Consider the following 24,168-nt stretch of genomic DNA (forward strand, 5'->3'; position numbering starts at 1 on the left):
ATATATATATAAGGTAACTCACAATCTCATCATTACAGTAGAGGAATTCTTTATCACACTTCTTAGAATCAGTACTAGTAACACATTGTACACTGAAACAAAAGATGCTGCACCATTTCAGAGTGCTTATGCTTCACTGTGCATTGCTGAAGTTAAAGGTATGGCTGAGGGAAGTCAGGCAAAAAGAGAGCACCCAGGATCTCCTAGATGTATGAAGTAGGAAGACAAGAGCCATTTCAAAATGAGACATTCACTCACTGCTTGGAGGCCATCAGGGATAAAGCCAGCTATCATCCGGAACACACAATTTACTCCCAGGCTATGTGTGTTTGCAAAGAGAAATCACAACTGGAAACATGTCTAGATATTACCGCTCAGCAAGAGTATGACCTTGGAAAGAATCGATAGGAAAGAAAATCATGAAAAGGAAATCTAGAAGCAGAGTTGCTGCTGCTGCTGCTCAGTCGCTCAGTCGTGTCCGATTCTTGTAACCCCATGGACTGTAACCTGCCAGGCTCCTCTCTCCATGGGATTTCCCAGGCAAGAATACTGGAGTGGGTTGGCATTTCCTTCTCCAGGGATCTTCCCGACCCAGAGATCAAACCCTCATCTCCTGCTTGGCAGGCAGATTCTTCACCACCTCGGAAGTCCCAGAAGCACAGCAGTTGAGCCCAAAAGAGAATCTAAATGTTTTCCAATCAGTAAAAGGTCAAGTCTTAGTATTAATAGATTAGTTTTAAGGGGGAAAGCAATTTCATAGGCTCATGTCATGTTGAAGCTGAAGACTTAAAGATGCATTCATTTAGTTCCTCCCTCCCTTCTTTAATGGTGGATAATTGAGATCGTGATAAAAGGCCTTTTTGAACCAATCTACAGATCAGTGGTCATGTATGGATGTGAGAGTTGGACTATAAAGAAAGCTGAGTGCCGAAGAATTGATGCTTTTGAATTGTGGTGTTGAAGACTCTTGAGAGTCCCCTGGACTGCAAGGACATCCAACCAGTCCATCCTAAAGGAGATCAGTCCTGGATGTTCATTGGAAGGACTGATGCTGAAGCTGAAACTCCAATACTTTGGCCACCCGATGTGAAGAGCTGACTCATGTGAAAAGACCCTGCTGCTGGGAAAGATTGAGGGCAGGAGGAGAAGGGGATGACAGAGGATGAGATGGTTGGATGGCATCACCGAGTCAATGGACATGGGTTTGGGTGAACTCCGGGAGTTGGTGATGGACAGGGAGGCCTGGTGTGCTGCGGTTCAGAGTCAGTCACAACTGAGCGACTGAACTGAACTGAACAGATCAGTGACTTTTTCTCATCCTTCAGGGCAAATTTCTTGGCAACTTGCTTTGCCATTCTAATTGGTGTTACTAAACTCTAATCAGCTTTAGTTGATCACCGGTCAGTAAAGCTTCTTCATAGACGTGAACTAAAACATTTGCTTCAGCTTCTGTTGGACTCCGTATGAGAAATTCCTTCTAAAAAGAGAGCGTGAATCCAGTTTTCTTTTGTGTTGGTTTCTAATCCTTCTGAGGGGTTCAAATGAGGTCTCAGGAACCACTGTAACACAAGTATTCTGTCTGGGAAGCTGGAAGGGCTGGACAGCGACTGTGCCGCTCCCCCTGTCAGTCCAAGTACAGTGTTCTGGTCCTGGCAGCACAGTGCCAGCAGGTGTGTGCTGAGGAAGAGCTGGCCACCGGTCCTGGCTGGGGAAGAAGCTTCACAGCCGTAGGACATTTCAGAATCACTTCGCCTGTCCAAGAGAACCTATTTTTGTTCGTATCCATGCCCTGCTAGTAGAGTTCAAGCTTATTTTGGGTTTGCTGATGACCATACCATCAGGAGGATGTCAGTGCAGGAAGCCAAGAAGCTACCATCTGTGCTGTGTTTTTAATCTCAAGAATTATTTAGAAGGCTGATTACTCAGTTAGCTGTACCTCTTGACCTTCTAGTGTTACACTAAGGAAGGGGACTAACCCTTTCCTAAAAGTCACTTTGTTTTTAATAACCCATATAATTCCCTCCAGGTATGGTGGGGGTCAGAGGATTGGCCGAATTGCATGATTAAATATTGACCCCACAGTGCTTTCTATGTGATAGGGACACCGCAAATGATCGTTCCTGGTGACGGAAAGGAGCTCTCCACAGTGGTGTGCTGGCCAACATTAACAGCTGGCTCTCTAAAGATAAGCTATCTGATGTGTAGCATTTGCTAATTTCCATAGTAGAATATTAAGAGCAACTTTTTAAGTTCAGACTTTAGATGAAATAGAGAAATTCTACAAAAGGCACAAATGACTATAACTAAAGAAAAAATTAGAAAAGCAGAAAAATCTGTATCTGTTAAAGAAATTTAATTCACAATTAAATCTTCTCACAAGAAAACTTACAAGCCCAGATGATGCCACTGGAAAGTATATCAAATAGGTATGGAAGAAATAATACCAATCTCGCACAAAGTCCTTCACAAAGTAAAGGAGGGAACACTTTTCCACTTTATTTTTTGAGGCCAGGATTATCCTGTAACCAAAATTTAAAAAATGACATTATGAGAAATTAAAAAAAAACTAGAGATCGATATGCTTTATGAATAAAGATGGACGAAATAGCAGCAAGTCAAATCCAGTAATGTATAAAAATGATCATACATGATGACCAGGAATTAAAGATTGATTTAACATTAAGAATCGATTGCTATCATCCATCATATTAACAGAATAAAAGAGAAAAAAAATATGGTCACCTGAAAATATGCAGCAAAGTTATCTGAAAAAATTCATCACTCATTCATTACATGCATAAATTAGGAATAGAAGAGATTTTCCTCAACTTGATAAAAGACATCTAAGCAATACCTGCAGTTAATATCAAGCTGAAATGCTGAAAAACTGAACACTTTCCCTAAGTAGAGAAGAAGGCAAAGATGCTCAGTCTTCATCACTTCTAGTCAACATTGTACAATAAGAAAAGTAAAAGAAGTAAAATGGCATACAAATTGTAAAGAAAGAAGAAAAAACTGTCATTTGCAGATCATGTTCATATAAAAACTGAAAGTAACTTATGACATAATTACTCAAATTACTAAGTGAATTTTGAATACACACAGGATACCATGTCAATATACAAAAATCATTTGTATAGAATAGAGAAATTTGAATAGGGAATTCTTAATATGCCACCAACAAAGAATGTAAAAAAGAAGTTTAAAGCTATCTACAATAGCAGAAAAAACATGAAATGCTTAGTGATAGATAAAATATGTGCAAGAGCTGTACACCCAGAACGATAAGCAGTGAGAAATTAAAAATCTGAATAAATGGAGACATAGTTGTGCTCATAGGTTAGAAGACTCATTACAGTTAAGATGTCATCATTTCTCTTCATATTGAATATATTGATTCAGTACAGTTCTAGTCAGAATTTGAGGACAATGTTTTTGTATGAATTCACAAGCTGAGATTCTGAAAAATTAAGTGAAAAAGCAAAGGACTTAAAATAGCCAAAACAATTTTGGAAAAGAAGAGTAGAAAGCAAATGGAAATCTAAGGAATCTAAGATGGCCCCCCAATTCTGCTCCCTTCTACACAGGCCTGTACAGTCCCCTCCCCTTGCGTGTGGGAGGGGCCCTGTGACAGTGATGGGATGTCACTGTCTTGATTAAAGTACCTTATGTGGCAAAAGTAAAGAGGTTTCCACCTATGACTCCATCCAGGATTTGAAATGGTTTTGTACGGATGGTATGGATCGCCCGGGCAGTTGTCAAACTTTGGTTCTCACCCTACAGAAACAAATACCTCTAACCATCTCTCTGGTCAAGAGTACACACATTTATTGCACAGTCTTCCCTCCAGGGTCAGACTCAAGAAAGAGACCCACACAGGCCCTGAGGCATACTCGTGCCTATTCAGGCAGGAAATTCCAGGGTCATGGCTTCCCAGGATGTGGTTTAGCAAAGGAGGGGCTTGCAGGCTCTGGGTAGACCAGCCATGTGGACCTGGGATTGCCTCACTCCACGGGGAGAGAGGAAGGTTCCAGGTGGCTGGAGCAGACCCTTGCAAAGCAGAACATCTCAAACTTTGATGTGCACAGGAGTGACCTCAGGATCTTATCAAAATCCACGATCAAAACCTATCAGGCTGGGACCTGGCATTCTGCTAAAAAGCTCTCAGGTGGCGTGGGCGCTGCTGATCCAGGGACCACGCTTTGAGTAACAAAGCTATAAAGCATGGCACCCACCCAGATCTGAGGACAGGGAACCCTGATATTCAGTACACATGAAGTTACTGGTGGAGTGAACAAACCCAAATTGTGGATAATTCTAAAATTGTTTGTTGTTCTTGGAAAGCTCCTGATGATAATTAGCATTAAGCTAATAATACATGTTTTGTTTTTTTTTTTTCTTTTTGTGCATTTATCCACTGAATAAACACAGTTGCCCCAAAAGCAAGATAAATAACTATCTTAATCTGGTATTAAACTACGTGTGTTATCTACAATTACTATTGTAATTATCATTCAGTGTGTTTTATGAAACAGTAAATGTTCATAACATCCTGGATTTTAAGGGTGAACTTTTTCAAGCTAAGATTATCCATGTGATAACTGACGTACTTGGAAATAAACTTTGGAACCCTTCTGGTTTATAACCTTGAGCTATAAACAGCAGGAGTTTTATACAAAGTGGCAATAAAATAGATATTATTAATAAAATGTCAGAGCATGGATGCCTTATGAGAAATGAGTTAAAATTGTTCCTACTTAATATTCATGCTGCATTTTATCATTCTGTAGTATTTATTATTTTGAGACATAACTCTGAAGAGACTTTGAGACCTCCCTCTGAGATGGTTCATTCTCTTTTCTATGCTACATTTAAAGACTATTTACAAAAGCATTCACTTAAAAAAAAATTCTATGGTGAAAGTTAAGACCTTGGGCCGTTTGTTTCTTTATTTTATCTGAGCTTCTTCTCTCACCATTAGTTTGAGGAAAGGTAAAATAATCAATTGAGTGCACTTTTGATGATGAGGTTGCTGATGGGTCAAAATAAACCCCTGGCATCAAGATGAATTTATGAGCTATTCCAAGAGAATTAGGAATCTTCCTTTCCTCTCCGTACACTCTGCTTCTCAGTGCCACTAAAGCCCCTGCTTTAAGCTATATAAATTAATACATTTGCTGGAAATGTGACTTTAGGACATTTTATAGCAGTGATTTCAATGCTGTTAGTGGTGAAATAGAAACTTGAGAATGTGAAGATTAATTTAAACCACATGATGGGTTCAAGGAAAATACACTACAGCTTCTTGAATGTGTTCTAATGTACAATGGGGAATGGGATCCAAAAAACCACCAATGAACTTTTAAACCCTCTTGAGGGGAATCAAACCAACACAATTAGCCCTGGAAGGGAGCTGTTCCAGATGACAGACAGACCATCTCTCTGTCTTGCTCACAAATAGCCCTGTGCCTGAGAACATAGTTGGGAAATCAAGGAGAGAGGAAGAACCCCAACAGTTACCACTAATGGGATGAAGTTAGAATGATCTTTCCAGTTATTAGCTGGCTTACTGATTTATCTTTCATTGTAAATTAAAGTTTTGTTGGGCTCTTTGAACAATAGAAAACCAATCAATTGTATGCTGTGGACAGTTGGTGCCTTTGAAATAAAAGGATTTCTTTTCCCTTCCAGTTCGTTGTAGCGGTGTTCTGGATCATTTATGCCTATGACAGAGAGATGATTTACCCGAAATTGCTTGATAATTTTATCCCAGGGTGGCTGAATCACGGAATGGTAAGTGAACAAAAACAAATGATTTCTTTTTATTTAAAAAAAAAATCTACTGAAGAGCTGTTTTCTAATTCAAGCTGTCCATAAAATCTAGCTAAGTAGCTGTGAAATGGAAATTATAATGAGACTGTAGTTAGAGAAGAAAATTGAATGTAAATTTAAAAAATGTTTTCTCATGACACTGAGTCACTATTAAAACTGTAGAAACTGAATCCATGGTTTATGAGAGGTGTCAGTTGTGTTAGTTATAATACAGTTGGCTCATTCCAGGATGGATTTAATTTCCGTACCATTCAAAGGCTTGTCTGCTATTGGAGATGGAGGATTGATTCCCACCTGCACCACTATGGATACCCCATAGTCCATGGAATTCTCCAGGCCAGGATACTGGAGTGGGTAGCCTTTCCCTTCTCCAGGGGATCTTCCCAATGCAGGAATCAAACCAGGGTCACCCACACTGCAGGCAATTCTTTACCAACTGAGCTATCAGGGAAGCCCATGCCTCCTCCACATCACATCAGTGAGATTGTGTTGAAAGTAGCTAATGTACTTGGAGAATTTCCCCCTGGAGGAGTGGCAGGCTGTTACTTTCCCTGGGAGGGCTGCTACAGACATTGGAGGTGTCTTGTTGGGTTCTGTTCATCCCAGGTTTTTGCCTATGGCTGTGACGTCTTTTCCTTCTTCACGGTCTAATTGTTTTGAACACTTTAGACTTGATATTACCTTCACAAGTTTCAAATAAAATACTTCATGCAGTTTGCACATCACTTGACAAAATTTGAGGATATATTTTCTGCAGAGGAATTTTGTGTTGTCTTCCCTATCCAGCTCTGGAATTGAGTGCTGTTTCATTTATTAACTTAAGAAGCTCACATTTCTTGGTTGCATCAGTTTTTAGAATATGTCCCTGGGTGCTCCTAGTGAAAAGGGCAACCCATGGCAGAAATTATAGGGGAATGAAGAACTGGAAATCACGTGTCTGAGGTTCAAAATAAGTGTTTCCCTCCCCCTGCCGCCGGCCAGTTTTGGTATATTTTAAGAAAACTGGTGTGTAGTAACGAACAAACATTATTGTACGGTGGAGCGAGCGTTGATCAAACCTTTTGTAAGCCAACTCCTCAAAAGTAGCACATCTCAGAGAACTGGAATTTTCCTTGAGTCCAATTCGAACCACACTGTAGAAGGATTAACATGGCACCTCAGGTCTATTTAAAAACAAATTAACCAGTTTGAGCTTCTTGTCAATTGAATGTAAGCATCTCCAGAGCCTGACATGGTTGCTCTTCCTGTCTCTAACATGTCTCTTTTCTTAAATATGGAAATACTCTCATAACTCCCAAGTCTTTGCAATCCTCTGCCTGCAATGCCCTTCCCATTCTTCACTGGGAATCTCCTGCTCATGTGCTCATGTTGGGTGTATACTGTTTTCTTTATGGAGCCTTTGCCCACTCTCACAAGCCAAGTTCACTATGCTATTAGCTGTGCTTGCCTGGCACTTTTATATCTCCATAGTACATGTCTGTATCCCCCACAAATATGTTATATGGTTACTGCAAAATGGTAGCCTTTGAATCCTGAGTCTTTGCCCAGCCACCTGACATATAGGAGGACCAGTACATATTCATTAGATTGACGACTAATTCAGTACAGCCAGTGCCCACAATTCTTTGCCAGTAAATATTAATAGCTACTATTTTTTGAGAACCTACTGTGTGCCAGGCTATATAATTTAATCTCCATAGTGGTTCTATGAACAAGAAGTTATCCCTTTTACAGAAGAAGAAACTGAAGCTTAGAAAGTTTCCGACACCGGAAGGGCTTTGGAAGTATAATAGAGTCCTGGGCAATTTGGCCTGTTGTCTACATCCCTAAACTATAGTGATACCTTCTAGCCAGAGAATAAATCACAGTCTTTGCAGATCCTGGTGCTGCTTCATGTTTGGAGTGAATGGTTGGTTCAATATGTATGCAGTTATTAGAACTTCAGCTGGACACTTCTAATTTTCCCTTGACTCACCTTAATGGGTTAAAATTCTGACTCTTGGAGGAAATACTACTTAGAAATGCAAGGAGGATTTGAGTGACACAAATATTTAGTAAAGAGAAAAGATAAATTAATGAACATGTCAAATCCTCTTGACATAAGCTCAGTAGATTTCTTCTCAATGAATTTTGTCTCAGAAAAGTCATGATCATTTCTTGGCTTTTTTTCTTGTTCCAATTCATGGTTCAAGAATTGCTAACAGAGAAGTTACATCTGGTGGCTAAGGAATATTTTGTAATATTAAACAATTTATATTACTCTAAATATAAATAGATGAAACTGTAAATACAACATACATAAAACATGATGCTGATTCTTTGGATTGGCAGTTAAAATATGAACATTAAATACTGGAATAATGAATAATTTAATTCATGATTATTATAAAAATGTATAATACAATTTATGAAACATCAAAAAATTAAGGCAGCATTTTCAGCTTTGTTTAAATTGTATTTAATTAATTATAGTTTGTATTTGCCTTTAATTTTAATAGCTACTTTTGAATATCTAATTATAAAAATATGAAAATAATTCATTACAATTTTTACATTTATTTGATGTTCATATTTTGATGAAAACATTCAAATTATATACACTTTAGTTACAATTATATTCTATTTTTAATTGATGTTTTTGTTAATACTGTCAGTAGAGCTCAACTTTTGTGAGAATTTCCATTATAAAAAGAAGGGTGTGGCAACCCACTCCAGTAGTCTTGCCTGGAGACTCCTATGGACAGAGGATGGCAGGCTACAGTCCATGGGGTCACAGAGAGTTGGACGCGACTGAAGTGACTTAGCACACATGCACAAATTTGCTGAAATAAAAGCAAGACAATAAAACTGGGAGTATTTGCATTGTACTGAATATTTATATTTGTAATTATTAGATTTTACTACTCAACCATATTTTTCAATTTTGTTTTACAAAAATATATCTAATAACGTTGAAGGATAGAATATATTTTGTTTAATACTTTCTAAGTTTAATTTGTAGCTTTCACATATTTCTGCAAATGGCTTACAGCCCTCCAGGCCTGTTTGCTATTATTGCCTGCTTAGGTTGTTACAAGAATTCCAAGAGAGAATGTACTGTGTTCTTACATATAGAATCAGATTCATTGTTCGAAGGATCTCAACATCATTTCTAGGGATCCAGAGTGCTGTACCACAGAACTGAGATGCAGTGTATAAGTCTATCATGGCACTATTTCAGGAGAATCAAGTCAGTCTTGAATTTACAGCATTCAAATAGGCATAAGAGAACACTTACAGGGTCTGAAATTCACAGGGGTTTCAATTTTGATTTTCACTGAAGTTGCCAGAAGTTAGACGTGATTAGAACTAAAGGAAAATATTCTCTCTCTTTTTTTCCATTGTCTTTCTGTTTGCTCTCAGCAATCCTAGAATTTATTTGCAGAAGAGAAGAGGAAATGGCTGATGGGAAGGGTAATATACCCTTGCTGTGCAAACACTAGGTTGTCTCCAGGCCCATTTAAATAGCAGTATATGCACACACACATGCACACCACGCAAAGAATTTTAATTTATTACAACGAAAAATACAAGCATATAACGTATGGCTCTTTCAAATAGAGTCAGCTCAGTATCCAAAATCAAAAATGTTTCTGTCCTTGCAACCCTATTTCCCTTTGTATTCCCAGCAATTCAAACAGCCTATTAGACCTTCACTTAGTGTCGATGATAAAAAAGATGCTTGTGTATTTACTTTTGAAACTTAGAAGAATGTCAAGTTTACAATTATTTCTTTCTATCACCTTTTATTCTCAGTCCACTGATAATCAGACAAAGAGAAAACAGAAGTGATATCAGCAAATGAATCAGAGTTTCCAAAATGTAATGTTGTGGTAGGATCTTCATGGCTGCCACATATGGAGGCTGATAGAGTCAGACTCGACTGGGCGACTTCACTTTCACTTTTCACTTTCATGCATTGGAGAAGGAAATGACAGCACACTCCAGGGTTCTTGCCTGGAGAATCCCAGGGATGGGGGAGCCTGGTGAGAGGCCGTCTGTGGGGTCGCACAGAGTCGGACACGACTGAAGCGACTTAGCAGCAGCAGCAGCAGCAGCTCCTGGTAGGCACTGTGTAGTTACGGGACGAGAACAACACGTGCAATTTTAAAGGATGGGAAAGGCATGTTTGAAGTGGATGAAGGTATTTATTAATAAGAAAACGATTTCCCAGACCAACAGAGCATCCCCAGTAGGTTGTATTCACTTACCCTAGGAGAAGCACTGTTGCGATTCTGGCTTATTTCTTAGATGCAAAAGTAGAACCGTGAACCTTTCTCTTTTGCTGAGAATAATTTTAAAGTATTGTCAATGGAGTAAATGTACATTAAAAGCAATAAATAAATATTTAAACTCTAGAAAGATTGCAGACTCTCAGAGATGCTATAATAGGAAAAAGCAACAATAAGACAGTCTCCTAGCTTATGGAAGACCTAATGAATGTTTATAAAGTGCTTTGAGAATGTCAAGCACTGCAAAAGTTTAGGATATTATTATTATCCCACAGATCTTTAAGCAGACATGACCTGGATGCTCTTATCATCACAGCGGGAGTTATTCATTCCCTATATAATTTATCAGGAGACAGAAAATAAGTCCCACCTCTCCTCATGCTTGATTTGTCAGTCGTTCTTGTTATATGTAACTGATCCTCAAGAGAACCTTAATTTAGGCAAATGTTTATTCTGTTCAATATTATTTTGACATTTGGTAATTACTAAAGTTCTTGTACATCTGTCTTTCCCAGAAGAGAAGGCATTAAATACTGCTTGGATGATCATTGGTGTTGTAGAAACTCAGATTTGATGTTCTTCTTTTTGGTAAATAATAAAGCTTATGGAAATTTTCCATTTCTGGGATACAAGGATTATGCATTTCATTGCCCATAGAGTCTGCCACGCTGACATTGTATATTTCGTAAAATAAGCTGTTGATTGAAAGAATACCTTCTTTTTCATATAAAAAAGAACAGACCTTTCTCAATTTTCCCAATATATTCTAAAGTAACTAGAAGATATCTGGAAATTTTCAAAAATAAAAGTGAAACTGAAGCACAGGTTAGAAATTTCTTGGGAACTTCTTTCTAAGGCTCCCAGTGGACCTCCCAAAGAAAACAAAGACCCCTAAGAGCAAGGAGAGGTACAGAATTACTAAATTCTGTTTTTGTGTGTAAGCTTTTTTCATAACCAATGTTACTGATTTTAGCTTTTTCCACTGTGAATTTCATTTGTGATCATTAGTTCTGCCAGGCCACTGGGCTTGGGGTATCAGATGTTGTCAGTCTAAATTTTGGCTTGAAGATTTGATTATTCCATCTCTTTAAATCAGTAATGGATTTTAAGATATTTAATTTTAGCTTTTATCATTATTTTTATTATTTATCATTTCAAACAGAAATATTGTAAATTGAGAAGAATATATTCTTTTAAATGATATTTGAGACATTTAAACAAGTTTGTAAGGTAGAGAGACAGAGGTTTTTCTGGTTTCATGTATGAGGAACTTGGGATTTGCAACTCAATCATAACAAGTAAAAAGCTGAACAGATTGAGAAATCATCGACTCTTCTGGGATCCCTGTGAGAGTGGAGAACATAGACCATGCTGCTGCCCCAAGGTTAGTGAGACCAACCATCAGATACAGAGAATAGCAAATAAACTGGAGCAGAGTCTCCTGAGTGGAAACCACCATAGGAACCAGTACCATGGGAGGGAAACCTGAACTCTAGTTGACAGATTGCTGGAGGCTCAGTGAGGATAACCTGGGAGTGAAAAAATCCAGGGTGGCCTGGGTATAGAGAGGTTCCCACAGTATTTTGAGATGTACCTGCAGGAGCTCAACCAGATTCCCACAGTAAATTTCAGAGAAACATTCCTTCATGCTTCCAGCAGATGGAAAAGAAAAGAAACTATTGTGAGAGACACCGGAACACTCAGCTCTTGACAAAGCCTGACCTCAAGAGAAACTAGTTAGCCAGAGCCTAACCTGCTGGGGTTGGAGAAGGCAATGGCAACCACTCCAGTATTCTTGCCTGGAAAACCCCATGGACGGAGGAGCCTGGTAGGCTGCAGTCCATGGGGTCGCTAAGAGTCAGACATGACTGAGCAACTTCACTTTCACTTTTCACTTTCATGCATTGGAGAAGGAAATGGCAACCCACTCCAGTGTTCTTGCCTGGAGAATCCCAGGGATGGGGGAGCATGGTGGGCTGCTGTCTATGGGGTCATGCAGAGTCGGACACGACTGAAACGACTTAGCAGCAGCAGCAGCAACCTGCTGGGGTATCATCAGAACCTAACTGACCTGAGAGGAGGGACATAACCAACTCCAGCTGGCTCTAGCCTTTCTGTCCTGCCTACAGTAAGGAGGGGAGAAGCCTGAGAAACACTTGGGAAGTTCATGATCCAGAAGCACAGTCTCACTGAAAGATTGAAGTGTTCTATAGTCCTAATTATATGGCTGTAGAACATTTCTCCTCCCCTGACACCTCACCACCATATTACTAAAGGCCTTTAATAGCAGTTCCTTTTATTCAGTACATCATGTCCACCTATCAGGAAAAAAAAAAAATCACAAGGCATACCAAAAGACAACAAGCACAATTAGAGACAGAGCAAGGATCAGAGCCAGACATGGTAAGGATATTGGGATCATCAGACTGAGAATTTAGAACAACTACGATGGGTCTTCCCTGGTGATCCAGTGAATTCTACACTCCAAAGGCAGGGGGCCCAGGTTCAATCTCTAGTCAGGGAACTATATCCCGCATGCTGTAACTAAGAGTTCGCGTGCCCAGCTCAAGATCCCCTATGCTTCAATGAAGCTTGGAGATCCCAGGTGCCACAACGAAAACCTAGCACAGCCGAATAAATATTTTAAAATAAATAAGCAACTATGATTAATATGCTAAGGATTCTAATGGATAAAGTAGGCATCATGCAAGAACAGATGGGCAGTATAAACTGAGAGATGAAAATCCTCAGAAAGAGCCAAGAAGAAGTGCTAGCAATAAAAACACTGTAACAGAAATGAAGAATGCTTTTGATGGGCTTATTAGTAGACTAGACACAGCTGAGGAAAGAACCTATGACCTAGAAGACATATCAATAGAATCCTCAGAAACCAAAAAGTAAAGAGAACAAAGACTGAAAAAACAGATATCCAAGGACTGTGGGATAATGACTAAAGGTATAACAGATGCATGATGGGATTACCAAAAGGAGAAGAAAGAGAAAGAAACAGAAGAAATATGACAAAGAATTTCCCTCAAATTAAATTCAGACCTTAAACCACAAATCCAGGAAGCTCAGTGAACACTAAGCAGGATAAATGCCAAAAAAGCTATGCCTAGGAGTATCATTGTTAAACTACAGAAAATCAAAGATAAAGAAAAAAAAAATCCTGAAAGAAGCAAGAAAGAAGTGGAAAGGAGGAGACAGAGGCTAGGATGAGGAAGGGGCAGAATAGGGAAAAGAGAAAAGAAAGGAGGGACCATTGTGACTGAGAAGAGAGATGGCTACAGAAAGGGGGGCCATGGAGTAAGGAGATGAGAGAGAGGAAGACAAGGGGAAAGAGGGTTAAAAATACCCTAGGGTAAAGAAGGCACGATGGCAAGGCCAAATCACATGGCTTTTTATACCATGTCTCCTTCATAGCTTCTGAATTTCAGGATTAATTTTTCTCTCTGCAGTACCTGGCATAGCCCTTGGCATAGTATAGGTACCCAGTAATCATCTGATGAATCAATAGATGTTTGTAGTCTGAGCTGGCCTCTATTCTGTTCACACAGATAGAACACACCAGACACCCTTCTTGACTTAGAATGCTCTCCCTTGGAGATCTGCTTGACTCACTTCTTTGCCTCCCTCAAATCTTTGCTCAGTCTCGCTTTCTCAGTAAGACTTACTCTGAGCAGCCTATTAGGCATTGCAATTTCCCCCAACCCCCCGGAACCCCCTTACCTTGCTGTCTATTCCCCTCATGGCATTAAATGTCCTTGACATATTATATGGCTTTGTTATTTGTTGTATTTATGGCTTATTGTCTATCTCTCTCTGCTAGAATGTAATTTCCATAAAGGCAGGGATCTTTGTTTCAGGGACTGATTTATCCCAGGCCCCTAGAACAGTGCCTGATTTGTTGCATAAATGAATCAACTTTATCAATATTCTATGTCCATGCTTTCTCTTGTTCTCTTTTATCCCACTCTTTTTCTTTTCCCTTCCATAATTGTTGACAGAGAGTATGATTCCAAACCATTTACTTTATTCCTAACTTGTATTTCACTTCACTTTTCAAACTCATTTTCACTGCAGCCAAATCTTATGTTCATGGCCTGCTGTCCCCCCGAGGGTCTTGTTGGTTGTACATATATTGTTCTTCCTGCCTGAAATAGCCAGAATTGATGTCTGAAGAACACATCATGGGTCTTTGGAACATTTAAGAGCAATAGGCCAGATAAATAATAGCTTGGATCAAATGTATTGAAAAGCTCTTCAATATATTGATTATTTTATCTGGGTACTGGTTATTTTTTCTCTAGGGTAATAGTCAGACAATGCTTTTTAAAGCAACTTCCTGCCATCACAAATTCCTTTGTAAAACTGATTTTCCATGCAAGGGTAGAGTTCAAGGCTAATATTACTTGGCTTACACCCTACTCTTTTCCTTGCAACATTTAATAGATGAGCAGGCCCAGCAGTAGTGTGAGTTCATCAAAAGGTCTATAAATTATATTCAGATATTTTGGGGTCAGCAAAACCCAACGTGTGGTTTACTCAAGTGTTTTTACCCCTAATCCTTAAATCCATAGATATTTCAAAGTAAACTTCATTCATGTGTTTCCCATTCATTTGCCCTTAGCGCTTCATAGTTGGGGGAGGGGTGGAGACAGGCGGAAAGGTATTGTCCTAGAAACTGGCTTCCTTCTTCACTACCACAGACAGATCATTCATTAGCCACAGACCTAACTCCTTGGCAGAAGTCCATCCCTATATCCTTTCCAGTTCCCTTTTAATTGAAGCTCCAACCTCAGCAAGCATCAGTGATGGCTGCCAAAGAAAGTGAAGTGGAAAAAAGCTGCATTTTCTATCACAGAGGCACAGAATTCCAGAATCTTAGCCTTGGGAAGTGACTGTAAAGATCATCTGGTCCATACTGCATGTGATATTTAAATCACTTGAACAATATCCTGGCAGATTCAGGCTCTGCTTGAGCATCTCTGGTGATGAAACTTTAACAGTGGACCAAGACCCTGGGGTCTTTAGCTTAGGAAAAACTCTCATAAGGTACTCAGTTCTTTTTAAGTACCCATCTGCCCAGTCCCTTCATCCATTATTTAAGATGAAAACAGCAGTCCTGTCTGTTCTCCTCATGTTCCCTTTCATGAGGATGTCACTGTCCCTCATGACTTCAGTCTGTGCCCTACATGGATTGTTCCCAAGTCTGTACTTCTTGGTCCAACTTCTCATTGGGAATGACACTCTGCATTTGACATCATGACCTTGAGAAAAACATATAAATATGTTAAACCATATAAATATGTTGAAACAACCTCATGTAACCCCTCCTCTAAATCTTGTAATGCATCTTGCGTTGCCTTCTCAACGATGGCCAGATACATCTAAAATTCCTCTTTCTACCACACCCACCACACTAGGTTGGCAAGCCATGTCATCCGTACCTTCAAAGTAGCTGCCTATCTGCTCCAGCCTTCTCACCTCCACCATCCTTCTTTAGATCAGGGCGTCATCATCAAATCACTGAACGGAGGCATCGAGCTCAGTTCATCTCTCTGCCTCCCCACTGTCTCCTCCCCACATCTCTCTCCATATTGTTAATTTTCTAGGAGAACTGAGGTTCTGCAGCCCTCTTTATACATTTCCTTCTCAGACATCACCTATGAGTCAAGTGGTCCAGAGGCTCTTCGGCATCCGAGTGGGTCTTCTGACTGCACGCGTAACACTTGTTCCTACACCTGTGGTTTCTTTCATCACATTGTGTGATTACTGTTCACTCACTTGTTTACTCCTCCAATGAGCTATGAGGCCAAAAAGGACAGCAACTTTTAAATTTCATCCTCTCCTCCAAAATCTAGCATAGGCTCTGAGGTGAAGGGCACACTCAGTAACCAATGTTTATTGAGGTACACAAGCCCTTTATCACACTGTCTTCCCTGACCAGGCTTCCGCTCGTCTACATTTGTTTTGACAATTTTATATGAGTTGCAAGTGCTTGCTTGTGAGTCCTTGTTTATTAGTGTTGTCCATGCTTCCATTAACTTTTTTGGCAGTTTCACTGCTGTTGTTGTTGTGTAGTCCCTAAGTCGGGTCCCACCATTTTGCAGCCCCATGGATTGTAACCCGCCAGGCTCCTCTGTCCATGGGATTCCCAGGCAGGAACTGGAGTAGGTTGCCATTTCCTCTTCCAGGGGATCTTCCCGACCCAGGGATCAAACCTGCATCGGCAGGCGGGTTCTTTTCCACTGAGCCACCTGGGAAGCCCAGTTTCACTGTATACTCTACACTAAAACTTCCACATCGTTCTTACCTGACTGCTATGTGCTTAAGCTAAGATTTAAAGTTATTATTGTTAAATGCAGTGTGACTATAGGGTAGGGGAGGCTACAGGGCTAAGAACTTGAGGATCATTGAACGGACATACTGGGAGTTAATAAAAATGATGGAATCTTTGTTCTGAGTTGCAGTGGTTAAGTCTGTGCCATTGCATTGAAGCTGCCTTGGAGACAACACTGAGTAAAGTCAGTAACAAAGCAATTGATTTGCCAGAGCAGTAAATTGTAGCCACATTGTAACTGTGCTTGGAAAGGATGGTTGATTTCCTAAGGTCAAGACAGGTATTTAAATGAAACTGCCATACCTGTTGCAGAACGAAAGAGCAAGCCTCAGTAACTTACTGAAAATGGTGTCCACTTGTCCAGGCTAACCACTGGTGAGTGGACTAGCTGGGGGTAGAATGCTGAGCTGCCCGACCCCATGGCACTTCCTGGCCCCAGAGCCTCTCCCCATGGAGCGTCAACAACAAGTTAAAGAGATGTCTTTCAACATGCATTGTCATTATAACTCACAAACATATTTCATCAAGACACTGATAAACATATCTGGCATTTTAAATTATTTTCCTTTTCATCTGAGCAAGAGTGATTTTTTTTCCCCATTGTTCTGCCATATCCATATTCAGAGAAGAAGCTTGTAATTATTGATCTAATTAAAGTATGTTTTAACCCAAGTGCAAAGATTAGCCCTGATTGGTGGAAATATTTCCTTTTAATGCAAATTTTTTCATCCTTATCAAATACATTAATTCATGTGACCTGGTAATGGATCCAATTATCTTATATGTCCAAGTGCTGCTGTTCACATTGCCACTATCTATATATGTGGGGTGAAAAGATTGATAAACATGCCTTTTATCAATCTTTATAAGTTCCTTTTATCAGCATTCCTTTTATCAATTCCTTTTATCAACTCTGAATATTCATTGGAAGGACTGATGCTGCAGCTGAAGCTCCAATAGTTTTGCCACCTGATGTGAGATGGCTGGATGGCATCACTGACTCAAAATGTCTGTTGAAATGTCAGTGATTGATTCGGTGATGCCATCTAACCATCTCATCCTCTGTCACTCCCTTCTCCTCCTGCCCTCAGTCTTTCCCAGAATCAGGGTCTTTCCAATGAGTTGGCTCTTCGCATCAGGTGGCCAAAGTATTGGAGCTTCAGCTTAGCATCAGTCCTTCCAGTGAATATTCAGAGTTGATTTCCTTTAGGATTGACTGGTTTGACCTTGCAGTAAAAGGGACTCTCAAGAGTCTTCTCCAATACCACAGTTTGAAAGCATCAGTTCTTCAGCACTCAGCCTTCCCTATGGTTCAAGTCTCACATCCATACACAGCTACTGGAAAAAACACATCTTTGACTATGCAGACCTTTCTCTGTAAAGTGTTGCCACAGTGTAGTGTACATAATTTAAGAGGCTAGTGAGAATAGAATTCTCTGCTCAACAGTCTGTCTATATTTCTCTGTTGAGTTCCACTAGTAGGGAATGTTTAACTTATTGTGGGAATTCATAAGATGGTAGCCATGGAAGGAAAGAGCCCCAGTGCCTACCACACAGTAGGCCAAACAAATGCAAGTCCTCTAAAATAGGATGGAGGATAAAGAAGGTGTGGTACATATATGTAATGGAATATTACTCAGCCATGAAGAGGAACAAAATTTGGTCATTTGTAGTGATGTGAATGAATCTAGAGCCTATCATACAGAGTGATATTCTGTATGATATCGGAAAGATATTCTTTATTAATGCATATATATGGAATCTAGAAAAATGGTGAACCTGTTTTCAGGGCAAGAAAAGAGATGCAGAAGTAGAGAACAGACTTGCAGACATAGTGGGGAAAGGAGAGGGTGGGACAGATTGAGAGAGCAGCAGTGACATATATATACTGCCATGTGTGAAATAGATGGCTGGTAGGAAGTTCCGTATAACACAGGGGGCTCAGCTTGCTGCTCTCTGATGACCTTGAGGGGAAGGATGGGGGCTGTGTTGAGGGAGTAGCCATTCCCTTCTCCAGGATATCTTCCTGATACAGGGATTGAACCTGGGTCTCCTGCATTGCAGGCAGATTCTTGATGGGTGAGCCACAAGGGAAATCCAGTGGAATGGGAGGAAGGCTCAAAAGGGAGGGGACATATGTATACATTTAGCTGATTCACCTTGTTGTACAGCAGAAGCTAACATAACATTGTAAAGCAATTATACTCCAATTAAAAAATAAAATAGGATGGGATAAGATAAAATATTAAAATGAAAATATTCTTTAGCTAATGATTTTAATTCATTATCAAATACTAAGTAACAAGTTAGTGTCAAGCTGTATCTAAAGCATCCAGGGAAAGTGCCTGGGTGGAAATCTTGTATTTATAGCAACACAGAATTTGTGTATACTCCTAACCTAAAAAGTTAATGATATGTCTTAATAGCTCCTACAAAACATAAAATATTTATCTTTGGACATAGACTTCAGGTCTTCTTTCTTTATTTTAAAGCATGTGCCCTCTGTTGCACTTCTTGAAAAGAACTTTGCTGAAACTCAGAATGTGACTGCTAATATTCACACATATGGCAAATATGAACTCATCAGACCACAGCTATTTTGCTGCATTCCACGGTGTCTCATTTATTTGTTTAATTTGCAGCTATAGCAACTAGATTCCACCACTTTAGGCTCTCACACAGACCTCCAGTCTGATCAGCTTGGTCAAAGTTTGGCACTCAGCACTGTACTCAATTGAAGACATATGCACAGACTCACTTACCACATTTTTTAACCCGGTTTTCACACTGGGTAATGTGTAATCTTTGCATAAAAATATGAAAAGCCACCGTCTGCACAGATAGTAGGCAATTAAAAGATGCTGCGACCTTCTTTTCTGTAACATTTCAAATCTTAAAGTTTTCTTGGCATGCTCTTCTGAAGCCCATCTGACTGTGAAGCAGGCTGCCTCTCCACAGAAGGCTCACTCCAGCAATGACTAATGGATTGACCTGGTGCCACGCTAGTGTAGCTCCACGCATGCTGCTCTGCACAAGACAAGCATTTGGAAATGACCTTGAAACGAAGTTTTGCCAAGTTAGTGAAATATGGGCCTTCAAGGAGTGCCCATTTCACCAGCCATTGCCAATGCAGTCTTCACTGCATTGTCAAAACCTGGCCTTTTCATCTGGTATTGGTTTACCATGAGTGTTTAAGGAATAATACTCCCTCTTGATTTTATTAGTTGCAGTTTGTAACAGGTTGGAAAAATTAGGTAATGTTGAGAATCAGCTTCCCACTATTGTTTCTCTTAGGTGTTTTTTTTTTTTCCCCTTTCAAACACTTGCTGAAGGAAAGGAGATGCTCAAAAGGTCCAACTGTAAGTGGGGAGATGGGAGCTTAAAATGGAGGGTAACCTGCAAACAAGGGTGAAGATGCAGGTGGTGGATAGAGAAAAGACAGTAGGAAGAAGTAACTGTGTGCTTGAAAAATGCCCAGTTGATAGGATTTCATTTCATTGGGATTTAGACTCCAGGCGGGGAGCGTTTCTCTGATCTCAGTACACATCCATGTAGTAATCTGTTGTAGTTGTTTGAAAATGTTCCTTGATGTTGACATCAGTTGTTACTATATGGCTTCCATTTTACTGAATTATCTGTTTATCTTAGTGCCCAGTGTCTCTAGATGGCGCTTCTCATGCTGGTGCAGTTGGCTGACATTTCAGGTCTGGATAATGAAGCTGTGCTTTCACCTTATTTGGAAGTCAGTGATCAAGCTGCTGTATTGGTACAACTTGGAAAGGTCCCCTTCAGCTTCTCCTCTTGTGACTTCACTTCAGCAAGGAACAGTTATGACAGTCAAAAGGCAGGGCAGTCAAGATGGGCTATTGGAAGGGCATTGGGAAGCAAGTCATTTCTCTTAATGCATTGTTAATTAATTCTCTTAATTCTTCATGACTTCTCTGAAGCTAGCTCTCAGACTTTTATGCAAAATCAGATTCTACACTTCTATTAAAAAAAAGAAAAAAGACTATCAATTCAACTCCTTTAGAATGCTCTAAGGAAACTGTAAAAAACCTCTGGCCAGTCTCATTTTTAAAATGCTGCTAATCCTCACTAAGTAATCCTGGGAAACATACATCTATAAGATCAGGGCAACATACTGTCAACAGCAACTTCCCAGAACATTCCTTCTTACTTCATCTGGGATTTTTCAATAAGTAATTTGATATTTCTGCAAGTGTAAACTGGAATCACTAAAATGAAGGCATTTTTTCCTTATAAGCTCAAACCTTCCAGACTCATCATTTTGTACAGTTACATAAGTAAGCCATGCAACTGAGCTAAAAGTAAATTATAAAATATAACAGTTGCAACATATCCAACTAATGTTAAAACCAGAAATATATTTGCAAAACAGTTTTTGCATGATTTCAGTTTATATTGAAATCATGTTTGGTGATTTTTCATTAGATTTTGCTTAGTGTCATATGCTAAATTATTTGCTTGTGAATTTTTTTTTTTCTCCCCAGTTGCCTGTATTTGGAAAGTTTGCTTGAAAAGTTCTGGCATAGGAAACTTAGAAAGATTCCATTATCTTATCCTGTTTTCTTTATCTGTCTGTATTTAGGATAGTTTGCTTTAAATTGCAGCTACTACACTTTTTTTTTTTCACTTTTAAAAGTTTTAAAATAAAGGACATCGTTTTCCAATAGCCCTAACCCCTATGCTGTCTCATATTAACATGACTGATTTTTAATGTGCTTCCTAAAACATCTCTCAACTTCTTACATAAAGTAGGGATGACAAAAATGAATAAAGGACTGAAGGAGGAATGATAAAAGGAGAGGGAAGTGCAGCAGGGAGCATCAAATGTAAGGAACACTGTGACTTGTGGCATTCAGCATCATAGATCGCAGACCACAGGGACAGAGAGCCAGAATTAAAAAGAGAAGGTCAAGGCCAAAGAGCCTTTGACCCCTAAGAAATCTTGTGTCCTTTTTGTCTTGCTGAATTCAGCACGTAGCTCTGCTGTTCTCCTCCTGATAATATTTTTCATTTATCTTTTCAGTAAACATTTTAGATCTGAGGAAGTAGGAGCTTATCATCATTCAATATAGTCAGACAATACCTTCACCTTTAAGCTATATTCACAATCTCACCATCCTATTTTTTTAGCATCAAATGAGATTATTTATGTGTATGTGAATAGAATATAATGCATTTTCTTATCAAAAATGTATTGATTTATTCTGCATTCTCTCATAGCTCCCTTCAGTTGAACAGGGGCATTTTCTCCAAAGGTAGGGATTTTCATAACCTTTATTCTAATGTGATGGCACTTTGTCCTCTTTGTGTTCATTGCACAAAGAAAAAAAATGAACACTTTGTGCTCATTGCAAAATTTCTCTCAAATAGTTTTGGTGTACCTTCATGTATATTTATACTAGGATACACAGTGGAAAGAACTATGATCCTGTGTTGGTCAGGGTTCTTCAGAGACACAGAATCAAGAGGATGTATGTATGTAATAAGGAGGACTTCTCTGTAGCTCAGTGGTAAAGAATCCATCTACAATGCAGGAGACGTACGTTCAATCTCTGGGTCAGAAAGACCCCCGGAGAAGGAAATGGCAACCCTTTCCAGTATTCTTACCTGGGAAATCCTATGGACAGATGAGCCTGGTGGGCTATAATCCATGGGGTCGCAAAAGAGTTGGACACAACTTGGCAACTAAAATAACAACAACAGTGTAATAAGGAATTGGCTCACGTAACTTTGGAGGGTGAGGAGTCCCAAGATCTGAGGTCACCAAGCTGGAAACCCAGGAGAGCCAGTCATTTATTAATCATTTCAGTCCAAATCCAGAGGCCTGAGAACCCGAAAAGCAGATGGTGTAGGTTCTAGTCCAAGTCTGAGTCCAAAGGCAGGAGAAGACCAAGGGCCCAGCCAGAAGACAGATGGGCAGAGGCACAGATTTTCCCCTATTCAGCCTTTGATTCTGTGTACGTGCGCATGCTCGGTTGCATCCACCTCTTTGCAACCCCACGGACTGCAGCCTGCCAGGCCGTTTGGGCCTTCAGTGGATTTGGATGAGGCCCACCCCCAGTGGGGAGGGCAATCTGCTTTACTCAGCCTTCTGGTGTTAATTTCATCCAGAAATATCCTCCAGACACAGAAGAATGTTTAACTAAATACCTGAACACCCCGTGATCCAGTCAAGTTGACCCATAATTAACCATTACAGATTCCCACTGAGAATTCCTCTTTCCCTTTAGAAACTGCTCCATGTATAGAGGTCTGAATAATGCTTCCTTCTTTCCATGTCATCAAAATTGCATTAAAGTTGGTCAACCAGGTTGGCTCAGATCTCAGGCTCAGAGACCAACCAGTCATTGCTGATTGATTCAGTCTGCACGTGCACCATCTGTAATTTTTTTTTTTTGATGCACCTCACATGGTTCTGGGAGAAGGCAATGGCACCCCACTCCAGTACTCTTGCCTGGAAAATCCCATGGACGGAGGAGCCTGGTAGGCTGCAGTCCATGGGGTCGCGAAAGAGTCGGACATGACTGAGCAATTTCACTTTCACTTTTCACTTTCCCCTCATTGGACAAGAAAATGGCAACCCACTCCAGTGTTCTTGCCTGGAGAATCCCAGGGATGGGGAAGCCTGGTGGGCTGCCGTCTATGGGGTCGCACGGAGTCGGACACGACTGAAGCGACTTAGCAGCAGCAGCACATGGTTCTGAGGTACAGCCAAGTTTGAGAATCCTTGAATCCATGGGTCTCTAGGCTTTTGCGGGGCTTGATGAAAGTGGTTGATGGAAGAACATGAAGCCAAACATCACCACATCACCGTGATGATGACTGGAGCTAAGCTGAGTAGAGGGCATGGCAAAGAGACAAACCTGGATAAACATGCATAACTGAATCAACTTAACCATTATGGATTGGTCACAAGGTGCCTCGGTTGGCACCACCCCAAGACTCTAAGAAAAATGAACCAATATTAATGTTACTTAAAAGATTAAAAGCATAATACATGTCAATTATCATTAATCCTTGAAAATATTTATGGAGTTAAATGGTCTGTAACTAATTAGAGATGGCAGTTAATGGGGGATATTAGTTTCCTTTGAATTTTATGAAACAAAATATAAATCTTTTATATAACTCTATTTCCTACAAAATGGATTTGTACTTGTCAGTGGGATTTTTTTTAAGTTTTATTTTATTCTCTTGGATTTCACTCCTTTTCCATAAATCCTACAAGGAGAATTACAATGAGGTGAGTCACGCTGTCTTGACACTTTTTTTGGAGCTTCTGCCCGTGCAGCTTGGAATATGGGAATTTTTGTAGAGATGTGTTTGGGAAACATGGAAAGAGAAAGGAAGGGATGGAGGGAGGGAGGAGAAAAGGAAGGAAAGGTACAAAATACTTTAGATTATGTTATTTTAACTTCATGGCATTATACAGGTGAAACTTTCATTGTGTCTATCAGACCACCTGAAGTACAATTGGGTTTGGGTTTCAGAAGTTTATTCATGAGCTAGTCATTTGGAACTGGGAACATATTTTCACATGAAGATTTTGTTCTATAAGTGGTAATTCATTTTTGTAGCTAGCTCATAAACTTCTCGTTCTGTTTGAAAACTGATTGTGCATTCCCAGTAATAAATAGACAGCTGTACTGTTGGAAACGTGTACAGCTACAGAACTTAAAAGCAATGAAATCAATT

General features: G+C 39.8%; 1 protein-coding gene across 1 annotated transcript in view; it reads left to right on the top strand.

The window, feature by feature from the left end:
* AIG1 (androgen-induced 1) overlaps window positions 1–24,168 on the top strand; it is a 272,334-nt gene that overhangs the window by 106,583 nt on the left and 141,583 nt on the right. Inside the window, exon 3 of the mRNA XM_010851498.1 lies at window positions 5,692–5,793. Coding sequence (XP_010849800.1) covers window positions 5,692–5,793 — 102 coding nt within the window. The remainder of the gene's footprint in view (window positions 1–5,691; window positions 5,794–24,168) is intronic.

This window comes from Bison bison, unplaced genomic scaffold (genome assembly GCF_000754665.1).
Source record: "Bison bison bison isolate TAMUID 2011002044 unplaced genomic scaffold, Bison_UMD1.0 scf7180017864303, whole genome shotgun sequence".
Classification (NCBI taxonomy): domain Eukaryota; kingdom Metazoa; phylum Chordata; class Mammalia; order Artiodactyla; family Bovidae; genus Bison; species Bison bison.